The sequence below is a fragment of the Excalfactoria chinensis genome, chromosome 3, assembly GCF_039878825.1.
Source record: "Excalfactoria chinensis isolate bCotChi1 chromosome 3, bCotChi1.hap2, whole genome shotgun sequence".
Taxonomy (NCBI): domain Eukaryota; kingdom Metazoa; phylum Chordata; class Aves; order Galliformes; family Phasianidae; genus Excalfactoria; species Excalfactoria chinensis.
In genome coordinates this window covers 76,625,769-76,649,236 of record NC_092827.1, presented here as the reverse complement: position 1 = coordinate 76,649,236, position 23,468 = coordinate 76,625,769, and the positions used below count along the sequence as shown (strand labels likewise).

Below are 23,468 nucleotides of genomic sequence, written 5' to 3'. Positions count from 1 at the left end.
CTTCACAGGGAGTTATTTCCTCTCCTGTTCCTTTCACCACTTCCTCTAGAACCACAGGAGACATCAACTGCTTTTTAGCAGCACTTTCTATCAGGAACCAACAGGAGGAAGGCCTGGAGACAGGGCTTTGGGTCTTGTCTCAACTCCTCAGCATCTTCATCTTGTGCAGCCCCCATCAGTCTGGCAACTTTCTGTGCTTCTCTCTGAGCTTCCCACTGAAGCAGCACAAGCCACTTTGCAAGGAGAGTCCCTGGAAGCAAGGACAAACTTCACCAGCTCCTGCCCAGGCAAATCCCTTTTATGCCAGGCACACACTGAGCAGCAAATCCACCTCTCACAGTCTCCAACCATACCCCAGGGGCATGTATGATACAACAAAGCATGCCTGACTGATTGGGGTGCCCCACTGCAAAAGCCACCCCATATGGCTGTAAGGTGGAATGATACAAAGATGGTAACAGATATTCAAAAGGCTAATTATGAAGAAAAACTCACTGATATGGATGCCTTCACTGGGAAATGCTGAGGCAATCTCCACCAGGGGACAGTCTCCAAGAGATGCTGCCTTAATGGTGGTCAGCCCTTAAATGAGATCTAGAGGAGGTGGAGTCAAGCTCCATCCCTTCCAGGAGCACAGCTACATCACTCTCACCTGTGCTCCCACAGCTGACCCAACACTTGCCTCAGCTGATTAATCAGAGGTTCAGGCTGTGATTACGTTTCCCATACAATGGCATAAAGAACTTGGATAAAATTGTGTCCTAAACTGCAGTGAATTCTGGTTGTTGTGATGTGACATGAGGACAAAAGGGGCTGCAGGAGATGCCCTAGCAGGGCTGGCTGGGAGGATTCATGCATGGATTTTTTTCCCCTTCCACTGCTGTTACCTCCAGATGCCACTACACTGACACAGCCTGCTGCTTGCTGCAGGCAAGAGCCTTACCAGATGCATCGTGCAGTCCCCGAGGAGGCAGCTGGTGCTCATGTTGTCCCATCAGGGAGAAACCCAGCAGCCCATTAGAAGTGAGAAAAGCTGCTGAGCTGCAGGAGAGAAAGCACCTGGGCAGCCCAGCCACCTCCTCTGCTTGGGGACACAACCACACACACTGCCCTGTGGGATTTCCCCTTCTCAGAGTGCTGTGGTGCTGCATTCGTCCTACCAAGTTCAGCTACCAGCAAGCCCTTACAAAGACACAAAGAAATCAGAGTGGGAGAAGCCAGGCAGGATGACACATTTCTAGTCTCATGCCTGGAACACCAAATAGTTTGTCACCATCCAGCCATCAGCCACAACAGTATCCCAGGCTGAAGGCTTTGCCGTTGCAGGCTGCTGTAAGTCTCTGCTCAGTGCAAGACATTTATGGCTGTGTATTGTCCCCAGTCTTACTTTTTCAAGCTCTAGAAAGCCCTGAAGATGTTTAAACACCAGCGTGGCCCACAGGCTGCCTCTCTTGTCCCCAGAGCTGGGGGACAGCAGTGTCATCCGCCTACAGAAGGCAGCACATTGCTGCTGAGGTCTGGCTTCACACCGCTGAAAGTCACACAGCACGCCTCAGGAGCTTGATGCTTTTTTAGGTCTAAATGCGTGTTGTTTCACTGTGAAGTCTTCGGGGGTGATCTCAGGTCACATTCATCACATCGTCACAATCAGGAGGTGTATTTTAAACGAAAGGCAGCACGGCTTCCCACAAACGCCAGCTATCTTGGGACTAGCGAGAGTATCATGAGAGCTGGCACCAGCACTGTGTGCACCCCACAGGGCACGCAGCAGCTCAGATAGTGCTGTGCCCAGTGCTGTGCCCCGTCGGCGCTATGAAAGTCACATTTCAGCCAGAAAATCTGTGGGCAAATACCGAAATGCTTCCATCCGAGAAAGGGGAAAAATGCGACGTGAGCTTTCATCCCTTGGTTGACTCCATACATTGCGCAGCGCCATGCGTGCACTCCCTACCTGTGCTGCCGAGGACGCAGCTCTCCCTGCTCCCCTCCGGCGCCCAACGCGCTGTTGCCGGGTTGGGGCACGGCCAGCCCTGCCGCCACCGCGTCCCCGGATACCGGCGGCCTCCCCGGCAACGGTCGCGTCCCCGACGGTGAGGGGCGGCGGGTGTGGGGCCGGGGGCGGCGGCGGCGGGGGGGCGGGCGGCTGGGCTGAGAGACGGGGAGTTGGGCTGCGTGTCCGACGGGCCGTGGGTGGGGGCAGCCCGCTGCTTGGCGTGCCACCTCCCCCCCCTCCTGACCTCCTCCCCGGTTCCTAAAGAGCTTTCCTGCTCCTTCCGGCAGCGACCCTCACCTCTGCTGGTGTCGCCCAGGACCTTGTTGTGGCCCTCGGCTCTGGCTGGGTCATGGTGGCTATTCGAGCTGTATTCCCAAACGTCTGCCTGGCCTCATTCTGCCTGATATCCAGTTACAGACAAATCCCATTATATTTGGAGCTAAGTAGATTCCTCATCTGACATGCATTTTTTTCCCTTTACTTAAGGCCCATTGCGGAGACTCTTTAGGAGCCGTAATATGCTGCCCTAATGGATCCTTAGCATCAGCTCTTCTGTGCGACTGCCAGGGAGCGCTGCAAGGCGGTGCTGCTGGCTGTGGGACTGCCAGCCCGTGTCTGCTCTCACCTGCACAGGGTGAGAACAACACGGAGGCAGGGGGAGAGCTGCCAGCATGTCCTGGGTGCTGCAGCTACATCCTGAGAGCTCCGATGGGAATGCCGTCTGAGCGGGGAGCATAACCGTACTTGGGGTGAATCAAAAAAGCAGGTGTCCATTCCCACAGCAAAGCAGGTGCAACTGAAAGGTTGGTTTGCTGTTGAAGTATGTGCTCACCATCCTCCAGCCCTTTTCTGACCACAGAAAAGCCATCAGAAGCCCCATTTAGCTGTGAATGGCCTGAGGGACAGAGTGACACAGATGCTTTTTGAATAGGATGAAGGGCTGAGCAAGGAGAGAGCATTTTCCCCAGTCCCCTCACCTCTGCCAGTGCCACCTCACTGCCATCCGGCTGTGCTGTGCCCTTCTGCAAAAGCCCAGCAAGCACCAGGAGCTCGGTTTTCAGTGGGGTTGTGCAGTCAGTTCTCTCCTCTTACTTCTCAACAGCAGAGGCAGCGAGCTAGCAATGCCTGCTACAAAGCTTGCAGGGAAAGGGATCACAATGGCTGAGGCAGCACAAGCTGGGACAGCAGAGAAGGGATTGAAGGGCTGTAGGGCTGAGGAATGCTGTGGGACGTGATGCTAAGGGGCACTTGGCTTCTGTGCATGACACCATCCTTTTGACTCTTCCCAAGCCATCCTCTTGGTCTTATAGCAAGCTGCCCTCACTTCTGTGCTGCCAGCCCACATCCTGCCTGATGCTGCTTTTAGGTGCCTCTAATCCATACAACCCAGTGAGAGTCAGCATGGCTCTGCACACCCTGTCAGAGGATCAACAAGCCTGGGTACTCTTGTTGAAGCCAGGATTCAAGAGGCAGGCTTGTTGCTCATACCCATCAGGGCTTCCAGTCACTGCACACGTGGCTGTAACAGCTGGGAGCGCTGCTCCTGAGGTTGGGGTGAGAAGCAGCAAATGGGAAGGTTTAGTCTGGGAAAGCTCTGCAGAGCTAATAGGACCGAACATCCTGCCTTCTGCACCAGGCTGGTTCTTTTAGCTCTTATCTGCTGATGTTCAGGGTGGGTCTGGACGTGTCTGAACCATCTCATCAGTTAATGGATGTTTGGAAGGAGTTCAGCAGGAGAGTAATTGAGCAAAGTATTAAAAAGCACATGCACTTATAGGACGCATCTGTCTGTAAAGACAGGCAAACTGGATCAGACTAGGAGATGATCTGGCCCAGTATCCCCTTCTGGCAGGGACTAGAAGCAGGTGGAAAACCACAAGTATGTGTTCCTTTCCTCCAGTACCCTCCCCACCTCCAACCACCTTCAACTCAGGCTGAGCCAGGTGTGGCTTCTGAGCACTGACTCATTCCCAAGGGGTTTCTTTTCCTTCTGCTTCAGCCTCCACAGGCTGTCAGCACCTGCAGCATCCCGCGGCAAGGCATTCCCCAGTGAAGAACCCCCTTTTTCCTTTGTTTTAAGCCCATCCTGACAGCTTTGCCTATTTCTTTTCTGGAACGGGCAGCGAGAAATCAATTCTTGTCCATCCTCTTCAGCAACTCTTGAATTAATACCACCTTATTATCTGTCTATTCCATGTGGTATCTGAAGACCTCTTTGTGCAAGGCACTGCATGAAGATAAGGCTAAATAATAGTTGCTTTGTTGCGGTGCTCCAGGTGCAAGCAGAGAAGAGGAAGGGCTGGCTGAAACTGTATGCTGAAATAGCACAAGCAGGGCACCCATATGGCCGGCCTCCATCTAAGGTTGCCTTTTTTCTTACCCAGGTAGCCTGGCTGGAAAGCACAGTGGTGTTTTCCTGATCCTGAGCCATTTTCTTGTGCTTCTGCTGAAGGAGAAACGGGCCCTGAGCAGGATACAGCAGGCAGCAGGTGGCAGGGACAGAGGCGTCCCCTCACTGCATCCCTCCCAAAGCAGGCTCATGGCTGACTCGCACTGCGTGCACCGCATCATCGAGGATCCCGAGTGGTGCCTCATCACTGTCCCCCCACTCACCGAGCTGTGCCTGCAGCACATCGTCCAGAATTTCACAAGTAAGCATGGTGAGGAGTGCTGGCTTTTTGGGGAGCAGAGGGGCAGCGAGGCAGGCAGAGGAAGCTGGAAGGTGCGGTGTGATACCCAGCCCTGCCAAAGGAGCAGATGGGGAAAAATATCTCCTCAGGCAGCTAGTTAGACAAACTGCTTAGTTGCTAAGTATGTACTTGTACACTACAGGGACGGCTTTCATCTTCTGGGCTGCTATCCAGGATGTGACTCTACCCTAACCTTGTCCTGTGGCTTCTTCTTCCTGCTGGACTCAGCTTGGTTGTGAGCAGGGCTCTGAAGTCACTGGTTCCCACTCCTGGGTCATGCACTACAGCAGCACATAAGGATGCAGCCCCATCGTGCCAAGTGCTCATAAAGGGATGCAGAAATACTCCCATCTCAGAATACATGTTGTGCTCACAGCTCCGGGCTTCCTCCACAGCCCTTGGTGGGGATGTGACAAGTTCTATCCTCAGGCAGCAAATGTGCTTTTGAAGCAGGTGGGTGGATGAAGCATAGTAAAATATAAAAAGCGCGTCTCATCTGGAACTGACTGGGAGAAGGGAGAGAAAGGGACGACTCATTACTCAGTGGAGCAGCAGCAAAGATCAGAGACAGGTCTAAGGATGCATCCATGCTGGGACTGTAACTACACACACGCGCATACAATAAGAGTAATTTTCTGCCAGCTTAGCTCCCTGCACCATCTGATGGATGCTGAGAGGTGGATCAGTGTCAGCAGGGGGGCTGGGCAGACCTGTAGGGCTACCCCTTGTTCCTATGGCCCAGACCAACATCTCCTCCTCTCCATTCCCTCCAGACAACCCTGTTTTAGATCGTCTTCCACCTGAGGACCAAAGGAAGGTGCTGGCCAGGCTTCCCACGGGCCTTCCACTCACTGTCACTGCCAACCTGATAAGTGATGAGGATTACTGGAAGAGATGCTGCACCGAGCGCTGGCAACTGTGTGACATCTCCAGCCACGGAGGCAGCTGGAAGCAGATGTTCTTTGAACGTCACCTGGAGAACATCCTGAAATGCTTTGTCCCCAACACCACAGACCCCAAGCAGGTCCTGGAGCTCATCCCTCTCTGCAGAGACTATGTGCGGAAACTGGTGGTTGATCAGTTCCTGCCACCGGTGAAGGAGGATCAAGAGGAGGAGATGGATGATGTTTCTGATTCAGGGAGTGATCTGGGGTTTGACGAGGTCTGCATTCATCACTATGACCTGGGAACCCTCGTTCCTGCTCTCCCTCTCCTTGAAGAGCTTCACCTTACTTACGGCGTGAAGGATTGTGGCATGAACTTTGAGTGGAACCTCTTTAAGTTCACCTACCAGGACTGTTGCAAACTGGCTGCTGCCGTGAAGATGTGTCACAACTTGAAGGTAATATATCCCAAAATGAACCTTTCTTCCTCAGCTCAATCTTGAAATTGCCTAGGGGAAGAAACCCAGGGGCCAGTTTTGCTTTCTGTCAGCACCCTTCACTTTGTAAAAGGAGGTGAATCCTATCTTTGCCGATCCAGGGGCTTGAGGGGTTAGTTATGCAAAGCCCAGCCCAAAGCGCTGTCTGTTTCATTGTCCTTTACCCTCACAGGTTTTCAAGCTGACACGCAGCAATGTGGATGATGACAAGACCAGGCTGCTGGTCCGTAATTTGCTGGATCACCCCTCCTTGGTGGAGCTGGACTTATCCCACAACCTCATCGGAGACAAGGGGGCACAAGCTGTCAGCAAGCTGATCAACAGCAGCAAGATGGAGATCCTCCATCTGTGTAACAACCAGATCTGTGATGAGGGTGCCCAGGCTCTGGCCCAAGCGCTGGCAACGAACTGCACCCTGACCTCCCTGAATCTGCGCCTCAACCAGGTGGAGGACAAGGGCGGGGAGGCAATGGGCTGCGCTCTGCTGACCAACGCCACCCTGAAGTCCCTCCACCTGGGAGGCAACAGGCTGTCAGGGCAGACAGCTGTGATTTTCTGCCAGGTCCTCACTCAGAACTCCACCCTGACTTGTATCAACTTCTCATGCAACCCCATTGGGACGGTAAGAGAAGCACCCTGCAGTTTGGCCTCCTGCATGGATGCGTGGTTTGGTGTCTGGATGTGGTCCCGGGCAAGCTCATGGGGACCCTGCTTAAGCAGAGGGTTGACCAGGTGACCACCAGGGATCCCTGCCAACCTCACCCATCCTGAGATTCTATTGCATAGCAAATGCTGAGCTTGAACTGCCTCCAAGCGATGGGGCTAATGAATCCCTTGCTATCTGCAGTCTTGCTATGATAACAGTCAGCTGCAAGCATAGAAAGCAGTAGACAGGGGGATGGAGGTCTTCCATGGTGACACACATTTGTATCACTCACAAGGTTCTCACGGGGCTCTCAGGCAGGAGCTGGCTTTGGCTTCTGGGCAGAGAGGGGCTTTCCCCACAGGAGACTGAAATCCAGACCACGTGTTTGGGAAAATCACAGCGTGTTTACCTGTGTGGGAGTAGATGAAAACGATAGACAGCATGAGATGAGCACCTCATTTGTATCCTCTGTACTTTGAATGTGCTGTGCCCTCTGGCATGCAGCAGAGCACAGCTTCATCCTTCCTAGAATCTCTCCTGACCATTAAATGCTCAGAGGATATTGTTAGAAAACTGACTCTGTTCTTGAGCTCCTTTAATTCACCCCACAGCTCTGGAGCACTACAGTAGCTCTGCAGTGTCACATCTGGATGCTTATATGTGGCTCCTGAGCCATAGGCTCACATTTTGCAGGCAGAGTAGCTGCTGCAGATCCCGCTGTATCCCTAAGAGCTGCAGTGTGCACCATGCCCACAAACCAGACCAATTCTCTTCTGCTGATGAACTTCAGAAATCTGAAACTGGGCAGCTAAATTCAGTCATGCCAGCGCTCCAACTTTCTGTGCTGCTTCAATTTCTCTCACTGTCACAATAAAGAGACAGCAAGACCAGCTGTCCCTGCTGGCAGGAATGTCGGCATCATTATGTTTGACAATGGCTTTAAAAAGGACTCAATGGCAAAAAAACCTTTTGTGAGATCTCATTCTTTTTTTGGTTCCGAACATGGAAAACTGCTTGAGTGTAACGATACAAAGGGACACGGGATGGAAAGGATTAGAAGGGCTTTTGCTTTGTAAATAATAATCTCCGTGGTTAGCATCTTCCATATGATGAGCTTTTTCAGAACCCACTTGTGAAGCGTTTTCATCTTTATTTCATATATAGGGAAATGGAAATCTCTGCTAGGAATGCATCTGATTCTGACCTCTGTATTCCTTTAAGAAGAGGCTTCTCTCCTTTCTCACGTTCTGTCCTTTTTAGCAAAGGGTCTAACAGTCAGCATGCTGGGGAGAGAACTGCCTGCACGGGGGAGATGGGGTCAGGGCGTGTGTTGGGCACCTGAAGGAGAAGAGCTGTGGGAAAAAATGTCAGATAGTTGCATCCCTAAAGACAGTGCTTCAGGCAAGGGAAGGAAATGCAAGGTGTGCTACCTCCCTCATCTGTCTGCTTTGGAACAGGTTGGAACAGGCTGCCCAGTGAGGTTGTGGGTGCCCCATCCTTGGAGGCACTCAAGGCCAGGTTGGATGGGGCCTTGGGCTGGTGGGTGGCAGCCCTGCCCATGGCAGGGGTTGGAACTGAATAGGCTTCAAGGTCCTTTCCAACTCAAGCCACTTTATGATTTCTTGATTCTGTGTCACATTGTCTGACCCATGCAGCATTAATTGGGTGAGATGTTCCCCCACAAAAGCCAGCCCTGCCCAGGAAATGGCACCCAAGGGAGATGAGCACCTAATCCCACCCCCACCCAGCAGGGTGCTGGAGACTCCTCGCAGGTTATCCTCTCTGTCCGTGCCATTACCCAGCCTGATCTTGAGGACTCCTGACATGATACCCAGAGGGAGTCATTAGCATGTGTCATATCACTGTGTGCTGCATAAGGCTACACTCCTTCCACATCCCTCTCTACTGAGTTACGTTTCAAGCCTTAGAGAAGCCTTAGGCACTTGTGGCACTGTCTGATGGGCTCTTTCTCACCTGCTGCAGGATGGTGGGAAGCAGCTGCTCCAAGGGATCGGGCATAACCAGACTATGACCGAGTTTGATCTCCGCCTGACAGAGGTGGGTGAGGAATGCGAGTATCTCATCAACCAGATTCTGTGGGCCAACAAGGATGCTGCCCATCCACGTCCTGTGCTGCAGCAGCCTGCTGAGCCTCTCTGACCGGACAGCTGCAGCAAGCAAGAAGCTGAAGGTACCACTGACTGCTCACGTAGCATCTGGGATAACCAACCTATCCCTGCACACGTGGTGGCAGGAAGCTTCCAGCACCCCAATCCAACCCCTGCCCTCAGGGCAACACAAGGGTTCAGGTCTCTCCCATCTCTGAGCGGCCCCCACACCCACAGACCCACCGCTGACAGCCGCTTCCATGAGTCATCTGAAACTTTTATTACACCGATTTGGTTTACAATCTTTGTACTTTGATATTTCCAACAAAAAAGGCAACATTGTGATATACTGTTTGTACATATAGAGAGAGACGGACAGAGCTAGATCATATTGACATAGTTGAAAAGTAAAAACTGTTCCCAGTGCTCACAAAATAATTTGTTCGCCACGTACCCGCTTGTGCCTTGCTCTGCCTGACGGACACAGGCCACCTGCTTGATGCCATCCATGGCCATATAGATCTGAAAGGATCGAGTGCGAGGCTGTCCCCGGTACCAGCAGCCACACAGAGGGGCCCTGTGGGTCACCCCAGAGCCCTTGCAGGGCATCGTAGTGCCTTTCTGAACCATTCGTGGGTTCTTCAGAGGCTACATCTACAAGAAAATACAGCCAGGGGCAGCTGCTGCGAAACCTTCCCACCCAGGCTCCTCTAACTACTTGTTTCCCATCCTCGAAACCGAGGTATCGAATAGATTTATTTTATTTGCATTTACAAAATATTTCCACTGGATGACACACCTGAATGAGATGAGAACTCGCGTTCAGAAACAGCAGAAAAGACCCAGGTCAGCTTCAGGCTGAAGGAGAGGCTCCAGCAGTGTGGGTGGGCTGGGGGCTTAATGGGAGTGTCTGGTCCTAGGAATGCCTGCGGGTAGCTCCAGGTACAGGGCCATGCTGGACAGCCAGTTGTGCAATGAAGGTTGATGCCAGGAGGGCAGGGATGGGATGGCACACACGCCGGCCAGCACAGCCACTGAGGACCAAGGGTGGAAAGAAAAGGGCTTGTGAAAAATGCATCATCCGAAAAAAAATGCTGAATTGCTTTCCAGGATGCTCTCGGCTCCTTTTGCTGCACACAGCCAAGAATACCGGCACCACTTAACCACCATCCAAGCACGCTCCTGAGCTGTGTTCCTCCTGTGAACTGCTTGGACACCACAAGAGACCAGCAGCCTATTACCGCCAGCATGTGAGGCTTCAAACCGTGGATGAATTGGTAACAATTAAAGCCCCAGCAGCTGATAGCACCAGCAGTTTCTCCAAGTGTGATGCTGCCATTGCCCAGTCAGTCGTCACCTTCAGGCTGGGTTACAGGTGTGAGCAGCAGCAGCTGCAGGCACCCATGCAGGCTGGGAGCATCCCCCTGCCCGTGTGACATGTGTGGGTCTGTGCCAGACTGATGGGGGGAGGGAGGGAGGAGGCAGAGGAATGATGGAGGTGCCGGGGGCTGGCTGGCAGTAATGGCAGATGGCGAGCCGTGCTTCGTGCAGGCAGAGCGAGGAGCTGGTGGCGGCTTCCTGAGCCTCTTGGCTTCCGCTCACAGCAACGGAGGCACCGGTTTGCAAGGTGTCGTGCTGGCATATGTTGCCAACAGGATGGCAGGCTGCTCTGAGGCACCAGCTGGGGATGGAGGAGCAGGAGGACATGTGGGGATTGGTACTGCACTTAGCATCCCTTTGCTTCGGCAGGGCTGGATTTGTCCGTGTTGAATTCCATCCCTGCCTGCCGCCTACCTGCTGGCCATAAGCACAGCCAGCCACGGTGTTGCTGGCTGAGTGGTATTTAGCCACAGGGGAGGGAGAAGGGGGCTGTGTGTGGCCTATGGAATGGCGTAGTAGAGCTGGCTGTCTCCTGACATAGGGGACATAGCCCAGTACCTCTTCTGGTGGCACTGGAGAGGGCTGAGGCGTGAGCTGGTGTGTCTGGGCAGATGGAAGCAGCACAGAGCCAGGCCTCGCATCAGCCTCCCTGGGCAGAGGGGACAGCTGAGATGTGAAGCACTTCCTCCCTGCAAGCTGTGCCTGAAATAGCCAGCCCTGTCAGATCCCCATCCCTGGCCATGATGGATTAGCCTCTCCCAGGCACAAGGCAATTTATTCATTAGTGACATTTACACCTTGTGGCTGCATTATCCATTGCGGTTTGGTGACACGTGCTCTGGCTATCAGTGCCGGGCCTGGAGGCAGCAGTGTTGCTCTGACGACGCAGCAAAGCCCTGCCTGGGCACCTCAGCTGGGAAAAGCCTCCTCCATCCAGTGTGTCTTCAGGCAGGAAGGGCCTGCCCTGAAAGTCCGCTTTGCCCCAGCTCTTCTTCATCCTTGACCCAAAACACAGCTGCTGCAGTACAGCAGCCTCTCACCTTGCCTTGCTTCACGTCTCCCACAGGAATCCCCACATCTGACAGCTGCTCTCAGCCAACCTCTGTGGGCACAGGGCATGCAAGTGGTGCTGAGCTAGCAGTGCTTACAGGCAGTGCAGCCAGACTGGCGGGTTGCCCCACCAATACACTTGAGGTCACTACGAGTCCAGCAACATTTCCCAGGAGAGGACTGGAATGGTGTGAGCTCATGGCCCAGAAGCAGCTGATGGAATAGGGGTGATCTGGGAGCTCCGAGGAATGCTAATGTTTGCATTGGATTTGAGAAGGGTGAGAAGAGCTGGAGAGCATTGGCTAGGGAGCAGATCCAACGGCTCTCTCCTCTCAGCCAGCCAGCAAGGGATTAGCTTCATCTCAAACACAGCTTGTTCCATGCTTTGATCCCTGCTCTCTGCCAGTCACTGCAGCAAATGTGACACTTTGCACCATCTTCCTGCAAAAACCAGGTCAGGAGTTTCCTCTCACAGATCATTGAGCAACGCCCTGCCACGCTGCAACCCACTTGCTACAGGAATGAAGGGGACATACCAGACCAAAGCCACCAACACATCCAGACTTACCCTTGGAGGTGCACCCAAACAACAGGCAACTACTTCTCCTTGTGCTGCTTTCAACAGACGCCCTCTCTGCGTGTGCTCTGGAGATGTGCACAGACTTAGGAGTGGGTCTTCCAAACCTTTTCACCCTGTCAGGTTCATGGGCTGCCACCCAAAGTCTGAATTCATGGCATGCTGGCTGACAGCGCTGCTAATGGATATTTGGATGGTGGGACCGATACAAAACACTAAGTCATCTCAATACATTCTAGCTAGGCTTTTTTCTTTCACTAATGTAAGTAGCTAAGATTGCAGAAGCAGCTTGCATCGATGGAGAGTGAAAGAACCTCGTGTCTGTGTGTGAAGTTACTTTGCTCTATGAAGTCCACTACATTATAACCACAGCAGGCAATACATCCACTCCCAATAGTCTGCAGGATTGGAGAGGCTTCGGGATGGGCACCGATTTCTCATGAGCTTCATTTCCCTGGAAGGCTGAGGTTTACAAAAACCAACCAAAGGCCCCAACAAAAACAGTCTCCACTGGAAAGAGGGGAGGAATAAAAGCCAGTTAGCTTTCCAGCAGCAGCTGTGCCGTGCTGCATACTGTCACTGGCTCCTCGATACTCGGCAGTTCCTGGAAGCGTTGCATAGGTTGATGATGGATCTGGTAGTAGAGCCTGGCTGTGGGCTGCAGGAAGAGGAGATTGCTGAACTCCACAAGGAAACTGTCCCTCCCCAGGTGAGACAGATGGTGTGAGGAGGGAAGGAAAAAGGGGAGGCCATGAGTCTTGCAGGTTCAGTTCTGTCCTTGGAACTTCGTTTCCTCTTGCGTGTAGAAAGGCTGCAGTCCTGTGGGAGAAGGCTCCTCTCCCAGCACAGCAAAGGTCAATTTGCTCATTAGCTGGCTTTTGAGGGAGTAAACAAGATCACAACCATGAGTGTAATGTTTCCCTTCATGGAGCAGCTGTGATGGAGGCAGCAAAGCGGAACAATTCAACCCATTGCTTGAAAAGACAGTAGAAATTCAACATTCATTCATGTTGGCCAAGTCCCAATGTGAGCTCTACGCATCAAAGCAACACTGCAACAGATCAGTTTGTCTGGATTCAAGGACAGATCACTCTGAAGAGTTGCTAAGCCACGCTCACTCTGGCATAGCACCACAGGCTTCAAGAAAGTTACACTAGGAATGAATGCAGCCTATTCATGTCTATCTGAAATGTGACTAAACACCTTTCCCATTCTTCCAGAATGCCCACAGAAACAAGAACCCTGAGTGGGCTCAGCCCTAAGTCTCTAATGGGCTCCCAGGCCCTACGATACAGCCTTCAGTCCCCAGGTACACCTGGCTCAATGGAAATTATAGGCCCACGTGCAATGCAGGAGGCAGTGTTACCAAACAGAGCTAACAAACCAGAACACATTTCTGGGACAATACGGATCCAGATCGTTCTCATAGAGACCCATCTTCATATTCACACAGACCTCATTGTAACCACTGACTATACACGAAATGTGATTAGAAGCCCATACCACAAGTTGAGAATTACAGTTCTTTGGTAGCACGACTTCTCAGTGATATTGCCATGTCTCAGAAATGCACCCTACAGGTGCTGCAGCAGAGTAGGAGCGCACTGCAGCAAGGTTCTGCCCTGCTGGAAATAAGGCAGCATCCTGGTGAAATCAGACAGCAGTACCGAAGCCATCATTGGAAAGGCTGGAAGGAAAGCTTAAAAGGTATTATTCTTTCCACAAGCTAATTAGCAGGCAATGATTTACTGCCATCACATGCTACCTAACTTTCTTGAATTCCCTCTTCACAAACCTTATCCTGTAGTCTCCTCCACACAGGCATCTACAAACAGCACTGGAGCCTCTCAAGCATGAATGGAGAAAGATAACAAAGAGGGCAGAGGTGTTCTGGGCGCTATCTGAGAAATTTCTAGTGTGTGCTGAAAGACGGATAAATGGGTGGTGATGTGCCTTGGAGGTCAGCTGACCCAGAGCCCCTTGCACACTTTAGTTCATGAAAGCTAGAGAGCTTCCGGCAGCTACAATGGCAGCAAAAGGAAACACCAAACAGTGCAAATACATTTTCCAGCCTTGTGACAGGGTAGAAGAGCAGCACTCTTCTAGGGATGGGTCAGCAATGTGAAGTGCCAGGACAAGGAGCTGGCAGTGCTCCCACCTCTCCTGTCCCAGTGTGAGAGGAAAAATGCTGGCAAGTGCAACTGAGTCTGATTCTTGGCCCATGGAAAGCTGCAAGGGGTCAATGGCGTATTGAAAACAGCAAAGCTTTCTAGAGTGTGGGGCAGTCTGCTCCTGGAGAAACCTCCTGAAGAAGCCCAAAGAGAGACAGGGACCAGCAGAACTTTAAAGGACAGGGCACAGTCCCTCTTTGGAGGACTTTCTGTGCCCTAGGGAACTCAAATGCCTGCCAAACCTTTGCTGAATCCATCTGTCCAAGGCACCTTGGAGGCTAGAGATACTGCAGCCTGATTTAAGCAACGTGTAGGAGATTTTAAAGAGACTGTGTTGGAAGGGACACAAATTCCTCACTAGTGACCCAGTGCTGCTCCACTGATTGAATGTCTCCTGATTCACCAGCACATAAAAGTCCATCCATGCACACTGTGAGGATTCTCAGCACGGGCCTGGGCTTGCATAATGCCCTTGGAGAGAGAAGCACAAGCACTCAGAGAGCCAAGGGCTATCAGTGAGCATGGAAATCCCAGGGCAGCCAGTGGGGCTGTATCCACTTCCACCCAGTCTGAATTTGTGCCAATACCAGGAACAGAAAGCAGAGGAGGATGTACCCATACCACAGAGCTTGTGCTTCCGGGTTCCCTCATTGCAGGCCCTCTTATTTCAGACATCTATGTCTGGTAGTTAAAATAAGGGTAGGTTACAAGACAGAAGCACAACAGAGTAAGATTTTAAGGGATTTTCTGTTCAAAGCACTGTTGTTAGGAGCCTAGCTTTTGAGATCCAGGAGGACAAATTGACTTGAAGTGCAAAAGATACTGTCCAGGGCACACAGGCACAAACAGTGCTCTGCCTTTCAGATCCTAGGGATGTGACCACTCAAGGCTTGTCTGTGTATCCTACAGAGATGTGACACTTGTTAGAGAAGGATCCTGCAATAGGTCCAATTGCAAACCTAGTTCACTGTAGATGATTCTCTAATGTGGGCTGATCTGGCGGAACAAGGCATCTGCACCCAAGACCCCAAGACCTGCAGGTGAAGCAGTGCAGCGTGACTGAAAAAACAGACCCTTTGTTAATGCCTTGCTGGTTTACTATTACACCTTGCATTTCTGACAGTGTGAATGTCTGAATGACCATGAGCTAATGGACTTGCTCTTGAGACCCAAGACTTGCTCTTGGTCATCACCCACCCTGGTGGATGAGGGGAGCATGGTGAGTCTGAGCAGGGCTGTCTTTGCTCTCCAGGTCCCCAGTCTGGGGTTCCAAATGCTCCAGTGTGTTTTTGGCATTTCTTCCTCGCTGCCCCTTAGAGCTCCCTGCCAAAACCATGCTGCCAGAAGACTGCAGCTTGGTGTGCAGCCAGAAACTAGCCTAATTTTGTGCAAAATTCCCTCTTGCAGAAATGCACCACCCTGCTGGTCTACCAGCAATAGCTGAACTGCAGCTGAACCAACCAGGGCCTTCCTTGATGCTTGTCTGAAGCTACTGGGGAAGGAAGGGACCTCCACCAAACGACACGCCGACTTAACATCCACACACTGCTGTCCCAGTCCCATCCCTTCCCCTTCCCCAGCTCACCAGGGACCTCTCGCTCATCTTCCAGCTGAGCCCTCCTCCAATCAGTAGATCAGCGTTGCTGCACTCCATTCCACCTAGAGGCACCCACGGCTGCCTGTCCATGGCCATCCCAAACAAACAGTCCTTTACCCAGGGGACACTAACCATCAGAGTGCCAAAGCTTCCTAAGGAGCTGTGCCTGGGGTCCTCCAGAGGTGATGCCTTTCCCAGTGAGAGCATGTAACAGTCGGAGCACAGCCTAAAAAACAAACAGGGAGGGTAGGGTACAGCCAGGGGGCAGGGGAAGCTGGATTTGTGGTGTTCAGCCTTCTCTCTAAGCTGTCAGTCAGTGCCAGTGCCTGGGTGCCCTGGGCCTTCATATGCAGGTGGGCAATGCTGCTGCCCCCACCCTGCCAGGGTCTGGCTGCAGCAGGGAGAGGAAGGCAGCGAGGTGCAGCAGGGTCTGTCTGCTGGTTGCTGCTTCCTCTGAGCACATGGCAGCATGGGGATGGAGCACCCACTGCAGCACCCCCTCTTTGCTCCAGGCCTGTCTTTTCCTTCCCCGCTCTGGATCTTGACACTGTGAAGTACTGTTTTAGGATGATTTTTTTTCTTTTTTGCATGTGGTGGTAGATCTAGAGTTCTGTGCTAGGTTGGGGGAGCACCGTCACTCACCCCTCCAGGAGGTCAGAGCCACTGCTCCGTCCCACTTCGTCCTCCTGGGCCATCTCCCTTCCCAGTGCTCCTCCCTCAAACCCTGCGCTGGCTCGGGCCAGGCCATCAGCAATGAGATCCCACCGCCCTCCACCTTCACAGTGAGGTCTCCACGCAGGACCCGTTGCGGTGGAGGTGACGGTGGTCGTGGTTCAGGCAGCCTTCATTGCGGTGCACAATGAGGATGGGAAAGTAGAGGGCGTCCTGATAAGGAGGGGGGTCTTCCTCTTCCACCGTCACTTGGCTGGAGAGGCGGGTTTGCTCTGTTGGGCAGCTCTGCTCGTTCAGACTCCCACTTCGGCTCTGCCAGAGGCAGCTGCGCCGTGAGCCATACAGGCGGCCCAGCGAGAAGCGGCTGCTGCTGAAGGGGATGCGGGGGCTGCCGTTGCAGATGCTCAGCGCGCTGCGGGAGAAGATGGAAGAGCTGCTTATAGTCCTGTGGCACCGCTCGCAGTTCTGCCGGTAGCCCCCATAGCGGCACGCAGAGTAGCTGGTGCAGCCAGACAGCCCCACCAAGTCCATCAGGACGGCTTCTGAGTAGCTGGGCACCAGCTGCTGGTTGGATCGGATGTGCCACTCCAGCTCGGTGCTGTCCACCGTGTTGACACGGGGCATCCTCCGGCAGAAGGAGCGCTCCTCAGCTGGTGTCACCGCCACGTAGTCAAACCCAAAGAGTTTCTCCACATGGTAATGGACGTAGGAAGTGCGGTACTCATTTAGCACCCGCAGGGGCCAGGATAGGGTCAGCAAAGCAGCCACCCAGAAAACATAGTGGGATACGTACCAAGGCAGGTTGTCTGGGTCGGAAAAGGCCACCATGTATTCCTTGAAGTCCACATTTTTGAGGTGCATCCCCTCCCTGGCCTCCATGTAGTCATCCAGGCCCTCATTCTCAGTGAAGAAGTGGGCCCGCTGGGTCAGGTAGGAGTTCTCTGACTCCACGTTGGCAAAGCTGAAACACTTGGTAAAGCGGAGCCGTGTGGCTGGGTAGCTCTCCAAGTCAATGAGGTCCTTGGAGATGTCCTTAACTCCACAGTTGGAATAGTCAAACTCTGCCTCTGCCACATGGGTGTTGACTCTCTCGTGATACACTTGGGTGGTGGTGTAGGCATCCCCATTACGATAGCGGGTCACCTGTCGGGTCCTCCGGACATAGTGGTAGCTGATGGCCTTCCACCAGATGCATGGGGTCGCCTGCTGCATCCTCTGCACTCGCTCATGCACGCTTTCCACATCCACTTTGTACTGCAGCTCGTTGCGGGTGTAGCAGTGCCAACACTCCACCAAGTATACCACGTAGAGCATCACCAGGAAGGCCAGAGGGATGTAGACGTAGCCATTGGAACAGGGGCTGTCGTGGTACATCATGGACTTGCCCTTGTAGGCGCTGTCAAAGGTCAGCCGGGTCACCTTGGTGACGTGGCACCATGTCATGGCTCCCATGCAGCCATACATCAGCAGCGACAGCAGCAGGCATTTCCAGTGGGACTCTCGGCACAGCGACTTGCTGAGAGACTGCTTCACCGGCCGCTGCTGCTCCAGAGGGCCGGGAGAAGGGAAGAGAGAACAAGAGGAGAGGTCAGTAGGCTGCAGAGACAAGAGGAAGGCAAGCAGGCAGCAGGCAGCAGGATGCTAGGGGGAACAGATGTCAAGCACAGCAAGATGGAAGCTTGTGGATCTCCCTTGCATGCCTTAGCTCTCTGCACCAGTCCCACCAAAGCAGCCAGCTCCAATGATGGCTCCTCCAAACACCACACTGAACCTCATCCCACTATGTCTGCGTCCCCTTGCACACAAGTCCCCTTTTCCCAATCACTACTCATAGTTCAGGTTGCTCCTACTAGGACAGCACAAGTGGTCTGGAGTACCTATAGCACAGAGACCTTCTGCAGCAGGAAAGACCTCTGTTTGGTCATAGCGATCTTCACTACACCACTTAGAAGCCCAGAGGCTCCAAAGTGCTTCTGAAGTGCTTCATAAGCAACACAAACAGGAAAGTGCTCTTCCACAACTGAAGTGCAGCCACCTTTGGATGGAGAGAAGGCAGTATTGAATAGCATCCTAAAAGGTGCTCAGACTGGAAGTGAACAACACCCCACAGACCTTCAACAGCAGGGAGAGGCGAGACATAAGGCATGGCTGGCAGCAAATGTAATTGTGTTTTGAGTGAGAAAGCCCATCCTTATGGGAAAACTGCTCTCAGGTCTCCAGCGATGATTAAAGGACAGGATTTCAGCAATAGCACTTCTTAAAGTGATGGTGCATTCACTAGAACCATCACAAAGACCTGTGAAATCCCCCCACTTAAGGAAACCACTGACACATTCTCCAGTACCCCCCAAAGTCTTGAATACTGTTCCACTGCATTGCTTGTTTGCTCAATAAGACTGATATTACCAATCCCCAAGAGATGACATGCAAAGAAGTGATTTACTTTCTTATACAAAAGACTTTGTCCAGCACAGATGTCATCCAACACAGCAATCTCCAAAGGTATGTCTCAAAAGAGGTGGTGAGAAGCCCAGCCTTGGGCACATGCCACAGATGTCCCTAGGCAGCTTTCAGCTTTGCCCTCCATCTCCAACCTCATGCAGCACGGATGGGCTTCAGGCACTCCTCTCTGTATGCCTTACTTAAGCCTTGAGCCCAGCTCCCCTCTAGATGTCTGTGCCTAGAGACATCAGAGCCATGCTGACTTTGCCTGAGCTCACCTGTGCTTTTGCAGGGCCTAAAGCCAGCTGTAATGTCACCGCTCATGGCAACGATCCTCAAGCCTGGCACCATCCCTTCTCTATTCCTGGGCATGCCAGCAGGCTCACTGCAGAGCCAGGATAGGACTGAGGAAATGTGGAACCCCTGCAGACTATGACTTCACAGTCCAGGCACTGTCCTCCTGCTTCCGAGGCCACTGAATGCCAGGAGCCCGTCACTGAGGATCCCAAAGAACTTAGTGGATTCGCACTGCCAGGGAAGGGGAGGTCACTTTCACTCTTGGCATGAAAAAGAACATTTCAGGAAGAACCAGAGGTTGCAAGGCATCTGCAGGCCTGGAGAAAGATCTGGGTCTCTTCTTTCCTCCACAAAGACCCCCTTGCTCTCCTTGAAGAGCATCTCAGCCCTTACCTTCATCCCCTCCAGCCCTGAAGGCCAATCCCTTGTGGGACCACAGCCACAGTGATCAGCAGGGCTGGCTCCAGCCCAGCTCCAGCAGAGGTTTCTCTCCTGGAGGCAGCATGCTGCCCTTCCCTGCTGCCTGTCTGCAATGAGTGGAGCAGGGAGCCATGCATCAAAGGGATGCTGGCACCAGGAAGAGGACAACGGCACTTCCCTCAGGGGGTCAACGGCACTTCCCTCAGGGGGTCCCAACCATTGGTGGCACTGAGACCTCACTCTGTGGCAACCTGCTGAGAGAAGGAGCTGGCGGCAAGGACACAGAGCTGAGGAAGGCATGCAGACACTGCTGCTCTGCATGCAGCAGTGAGAGCTGCAGGCAGCTCTGCCTGGGAGAATAGGCACCCTAACCCTTCCCCGTGCAACCCCTATCTGCAGCAGCATCACATGGGGAAAGATGCAAACTGCAGGGAGAGGATAGGGTGCAGGGAGATAAAGCAGGGACACCTTGCAGGAGCTGCCTGAGCTGTGCCCTGCTTTCTCAAGCCTTCACTGCAGTCACAAGGGTCTCAGCCCTGACACAGCACAGCTCTCCTGCACTATGCCAACACTCCGACAGCTGAAGATCTCCTCTGCCCCAGCTGCCTTCTGCCTTGCAAGCCATCCCCAGCAGCAGCTGATGCAGAGCTGGCTGCTGGTCCTGCTCAGCAGAAGGGCGATGTGGCTGGAACCCTGCAGAGCTCCAGGCAGAGCACGCTGCAGGTAGGGACCCGGGGCATGGCACGGAGAGGATGATGCAGCCACGGCTCGCTTCCAGGAACTGTGTTAGCAGGGCTCCAGTCCACACAGTACTCTCCTTCTAAGACTACGTGGCATTCAGACACTGCAGCGCTTTTACAGGGTCACACTAACCCCTGCTGTATGCTGTTTACATTCCCATTTTGTTCTAGGTTTTTGAGGTAAAACACATACACATCAGTGGCACCAATGGGGCCTCTGAAAGCCAATCAAGTGCCAATAAGGGGATACAACCACAGCAGAGCTGGAGGAGGAGCCAGCTGCAGAGCCTAATCCTGGTAGGAAATGCAGCATCCCTGCTCTTCTCCAGGGCTGCACGGGGCTCACAGGAGCACGCAGCCAGCTCTGAGGCTTCCCCACAGAAGCTGCTGAATAAGGTCAGCTCCTTGAGCTCTTACCCAGCCTTGCAGAAGCCCAGAGCAGCAAATGAACATGAAGATGAGAAAGCTGGGGACAGGGAAATACTTTCTGTCCCAGAATGGTGTCACTCAGAGGAGCGCAGGCTGTGACATAAATGCCACAGTCACCTGCTTGCTGCAGTCAGGTGGGATGGGGTGAAGGCCTGCCCTGCTCTGCTGTAAGCAGGGTGTTCCACTGTCACCAGGAGCTAACCCCACTGCTCACACCTGAAATGGACAGGTGAGCAAATCTGCTACACAGGTGCACCCCAACACCTCTGCTGGAGAGAGAATGGAGTCAGCCCTGGCTGAGCCAACACCTTTGTGTGACCCCAACCAACGTCTCGCCTTCTCCTGTCCCACTGCACAACCTCCCAAACGCCTGCAAGCCACCTTTCTCTGTGCGTGTGTGCAAAATGCATTTGGGAAGTGCAAGGGGCAGGTGCATCCCGTGGGCTGTCTCCTGGGCCTCATACACGGCCTTCTGACATCACCGTGAGGCGAAAGGAGATGCATCCCCACACCCACAGCTGCTGCTTCAGGGGAAAGGATGGTGGGATGACTTATGAGCAGCCACAAGTCAAACTGAAATATCCACAATGCAAAGGGCAGAGGCAGCACCCAAGAGAGGCCCGTTGCTGAGCTGAGCTCTGTTGAGCACTTACTGATATCAAGATCTGGGGAATCCTTAAATGTCCCTCAAGACGACCCTGCCCAGAACCCTGATGGCCAAGCACATAGCAAAAGTCCCTTTGTTGCCCTTACCTCTGGGGTCCTGCATCTCTGTTGAGCACTGAACAATACCAGAAGTGCTGCAGGACCCTGTCACTTCTAAGACCTGCCACCATCCTCTTGTGCTCTGTGCAGACAATGGCCACTGCTATTCAGGAGGGTCCCATCTGGGCCCAAATGATATCCCACAATCACAGCTCAGAAACCACTTCCCTGGAAGCAGCAGCTGGTTCGGCCCAGGCTGGCAGTGCTGCCAACTGCAGAAGAAAAGGAAAAGCAGAGTATCTAGGAGGCAGGGAACCCTGCCAGCAGTCAGCTCCTGCAATGGGCCCAAGGTCTCCATGTTACAATTGGAAGAAAACCGGTTCCCTCCATCACATTCCACCTCAGCAGTAGGATAAGAGAATTTTTTAGGTTGTCCTCAGGCTGAAGAGCCTGTGTCTTGACATTTCATAACCTGCTGGGTGGAAATGCGTTGCTGAGAGGGATTCAGCCCGGCACTGCTAAGTGTAGGTGTATGCCTGTGATGCCAACAGGAAGCAGGTGCTTGGATGGAACAGCAGCTCCTCTACAGCCAGCTCTGGCTCACTGCGTGCCTTGCTGGGATGAGCCAAAGGGTACCTGGAGACTTATGGGGATCCTAGGTACAGTGACCTGAGACACAGAGATAAGGCACCTTCAAGACAGGACAGACCCCATTTCCCCTTTTCCAGACCCCAGACATCCCTGTAAGAAGATGCATGGCAGCTCCATGGCAGTCCGACACAGCTGCTGACTGATAGAAGTGAACCCATAGACCCATGCGTGCAGGTCATGGACTCCAACCCTTCTGTCTGCTCTCACAGAGCACAGTGATACTGGCAGTGTGTCTTCCAGTCACTGCAGAGCCAACACAGCCTGGTCCATCTTCTCATGACTCTGTGTAGCATGGGATGCTGGAGGCCAGGTATGCTCACCCATGCTACACTTGTGTCATCCAACTCAGCTCTTGAGGTGGCACCTCTTGGAAGGAACTACATTCCCTTGGACATAGCACCGACTCACAACACCAGCAGGGCACAGGAGGCAAGAGACCACGTCCAGGAATGATACATACATGTGTTTGCCCTACAGAAGCACTACGTTGCTCGGGCTCTCTCTGGAGCCCTAGGGCTCAGGGGATGTTGGACAGCAGCAGGAAACGAGAGCTGAGGAAGAGCCTCAGAGTACACTCTTGTGTGCACAGCTCCCCAGACCTTGAACTTCAACATTCCTCTCCCACGATTATTTATATCTAAATACACGACTGTATATATAGGACAGCTCCACGCGCACGTACGTTCTCCCCAAGCCGTGGAGGCAGAGAACACGGGACTATGCAGCACCGCCAACCGCAGCTCCCCGGCAGCGGCGGATGCCGATGCGCGGCGATGCGCAGCCCCGCGCACCCCCACCGCGCTGCCCTTCGCAGCCTCCCGCAGGTGAGGAGCGCTCCGCTCTCCCTGCGCTGCTGCTGCTCTCCGGGGACTGCGGTGGCCCCTTATCCCCGTGGGAAGCCCGATCTGGGGTTGGGACAAAGGGGCTCAACCCGCCGCCGGCCGCGTCTTCCCTCGCATCCCCCCAAGGCAGGGGCAAGGAAGAGGGAGACTCATTTTCCCAAGCGCGGCCAATTCCCACTGCAGCAAGCCAAAGCCCCGCGCTCTCCTTTTGTGACGGTCCCCATTCTTCCCCCCATTCCCGGCATTCACATCCAGGCTCCGTTCCCGTCTCCTGCGCTCCTTCCAGCTGCGCCAGGGCCGGGCCGGAGCGCGAGGGAGGAGGGGGGAAGGGGGGGGCACCCCGGGGCAGCGGGGCCGCGGCAGGGGAGGGGGTGGGGGCTCCGGGGGTCCGTACCTGTGCGGGCACGGCGCGGCGCGGCTAGCGGCGGGGCGGTCAGCGAGCGCGCCATGCAAAGCCGGCCCCATGCAGATGGGTAGGGTGGTTGGGGGCACCTCACCTCCTCTCGGACCCCCTCCGCCTCCTCCGGCGGCACCGACGTGCTGCTACCTCCCTCGCTGGCCGCGGCCGCCGAGGCCGGGGGGGACATGGCGGCGGCGGGGGCTCCCCGCTGGCGTCGCCTCCGGCTCCGGCCCGCAGCCGCATTATCCCGCCCGCCGCCGGGCGCTGCCTCCCCGGA

At 53.8% G+C, this 23,468-nt stretch overlaps 2 protein-coding genes across 5 annotated transcripts in view; one reads left to right on the top strand and one right to left on the bottom strand.

Moving 5' to 3' along the window:
• TCTE1 (t-complex-associated-testis-expressed 1) overlaps nucleotides 1-8,925 on the top strand; it is a 15,392-nt gene extending 6,467 nt beyond the window's left edge. The window contains exons 3-7 of the mRNA XM_072332211.1: nucleotides 1,931-2,090; nucleotides 4,378-4,644; nucleotides 5,457-6,025; nucleotides 6,237-6,686; nucleotides 8,694-8,925. Coding sequence (XP_072188312.1) covers nucleotides 1,931-2,090; nucleotides 4,378-4,644; nucleotides 5,457-6,025; nucleotides 6,237-6,686; nucleotides 8,694-8,870 — 1,623 coding nt within the window. The 3' untranslated portion in view covers nucleotides 8,871-8,925. The remainder of the gene's footprint in view (nucleotides 1-1,930; nucleotides 2,091-4,377; nucleotides 4,645-5,456; nucleotides 6,026-6,236; nucleotides 6,687-8,693) is intronic.
• On the bottom strand, nucleotides 7,102-23,468 carry TMEM151B (transmembrane protein 151B). Of its 4 annotated transcripts, none has more exons than XR_011903003.1 (3): nucleotides 23,289-23,468; nucleotides 15,582-17,807; nucleotides 7,102-7,119 (listed from the first exon to the last, which is right to left on the bottom strand). XR_011903003.1 is itself a non-coding variant. In XM_072330882.1 (2 exons), the coding sequence occupies exons 1-2, from the start codon at nucleotides 23,376-23,378 to the stop codon at nucleotides 16,371-16,373; spliced, it is 1,527 nt and encodes a 508-aa protein (XP_072186983.1). In that variant the 5' UTR covers nucleotides 23,379-23,468; the 3' UTR covers nucleotides 9,075-16,370. The 4 variants fall into 4 exon arrangements, 2 of the variants coding, with proteins under 2 accessions (XP_072186983.1, XP_072186985.1); XR_011903002.1 differs by lacking the exon at nucleotides 7,102-7,119 and adding an exon at nucleotides 9,075-12,876; XM_072330882.1 differs by lacking the exon at nucleotides 7,102-7,119 and having other exon boundaries at nucleotides 9,075-17,807.

Bases quoted from the DNA above. Each gene is read 5' to 3' on its own strand.
- TMEM151B (XM_072330882.1), bottom strand. From the start codon at position 23,378: ATGTCCCCCCCGGCCTCGGCGGCCGCGGCCAGCGAGGGAGGTAGCAGC. The intron at 17,808-23,288 runs GTGAGGTGCCCC...CCTCTGGAGCAG, and splicing joins CGGAGGGGGTCCGAGAGGAG to CAGCGGCCGGTGAAGCAGTC.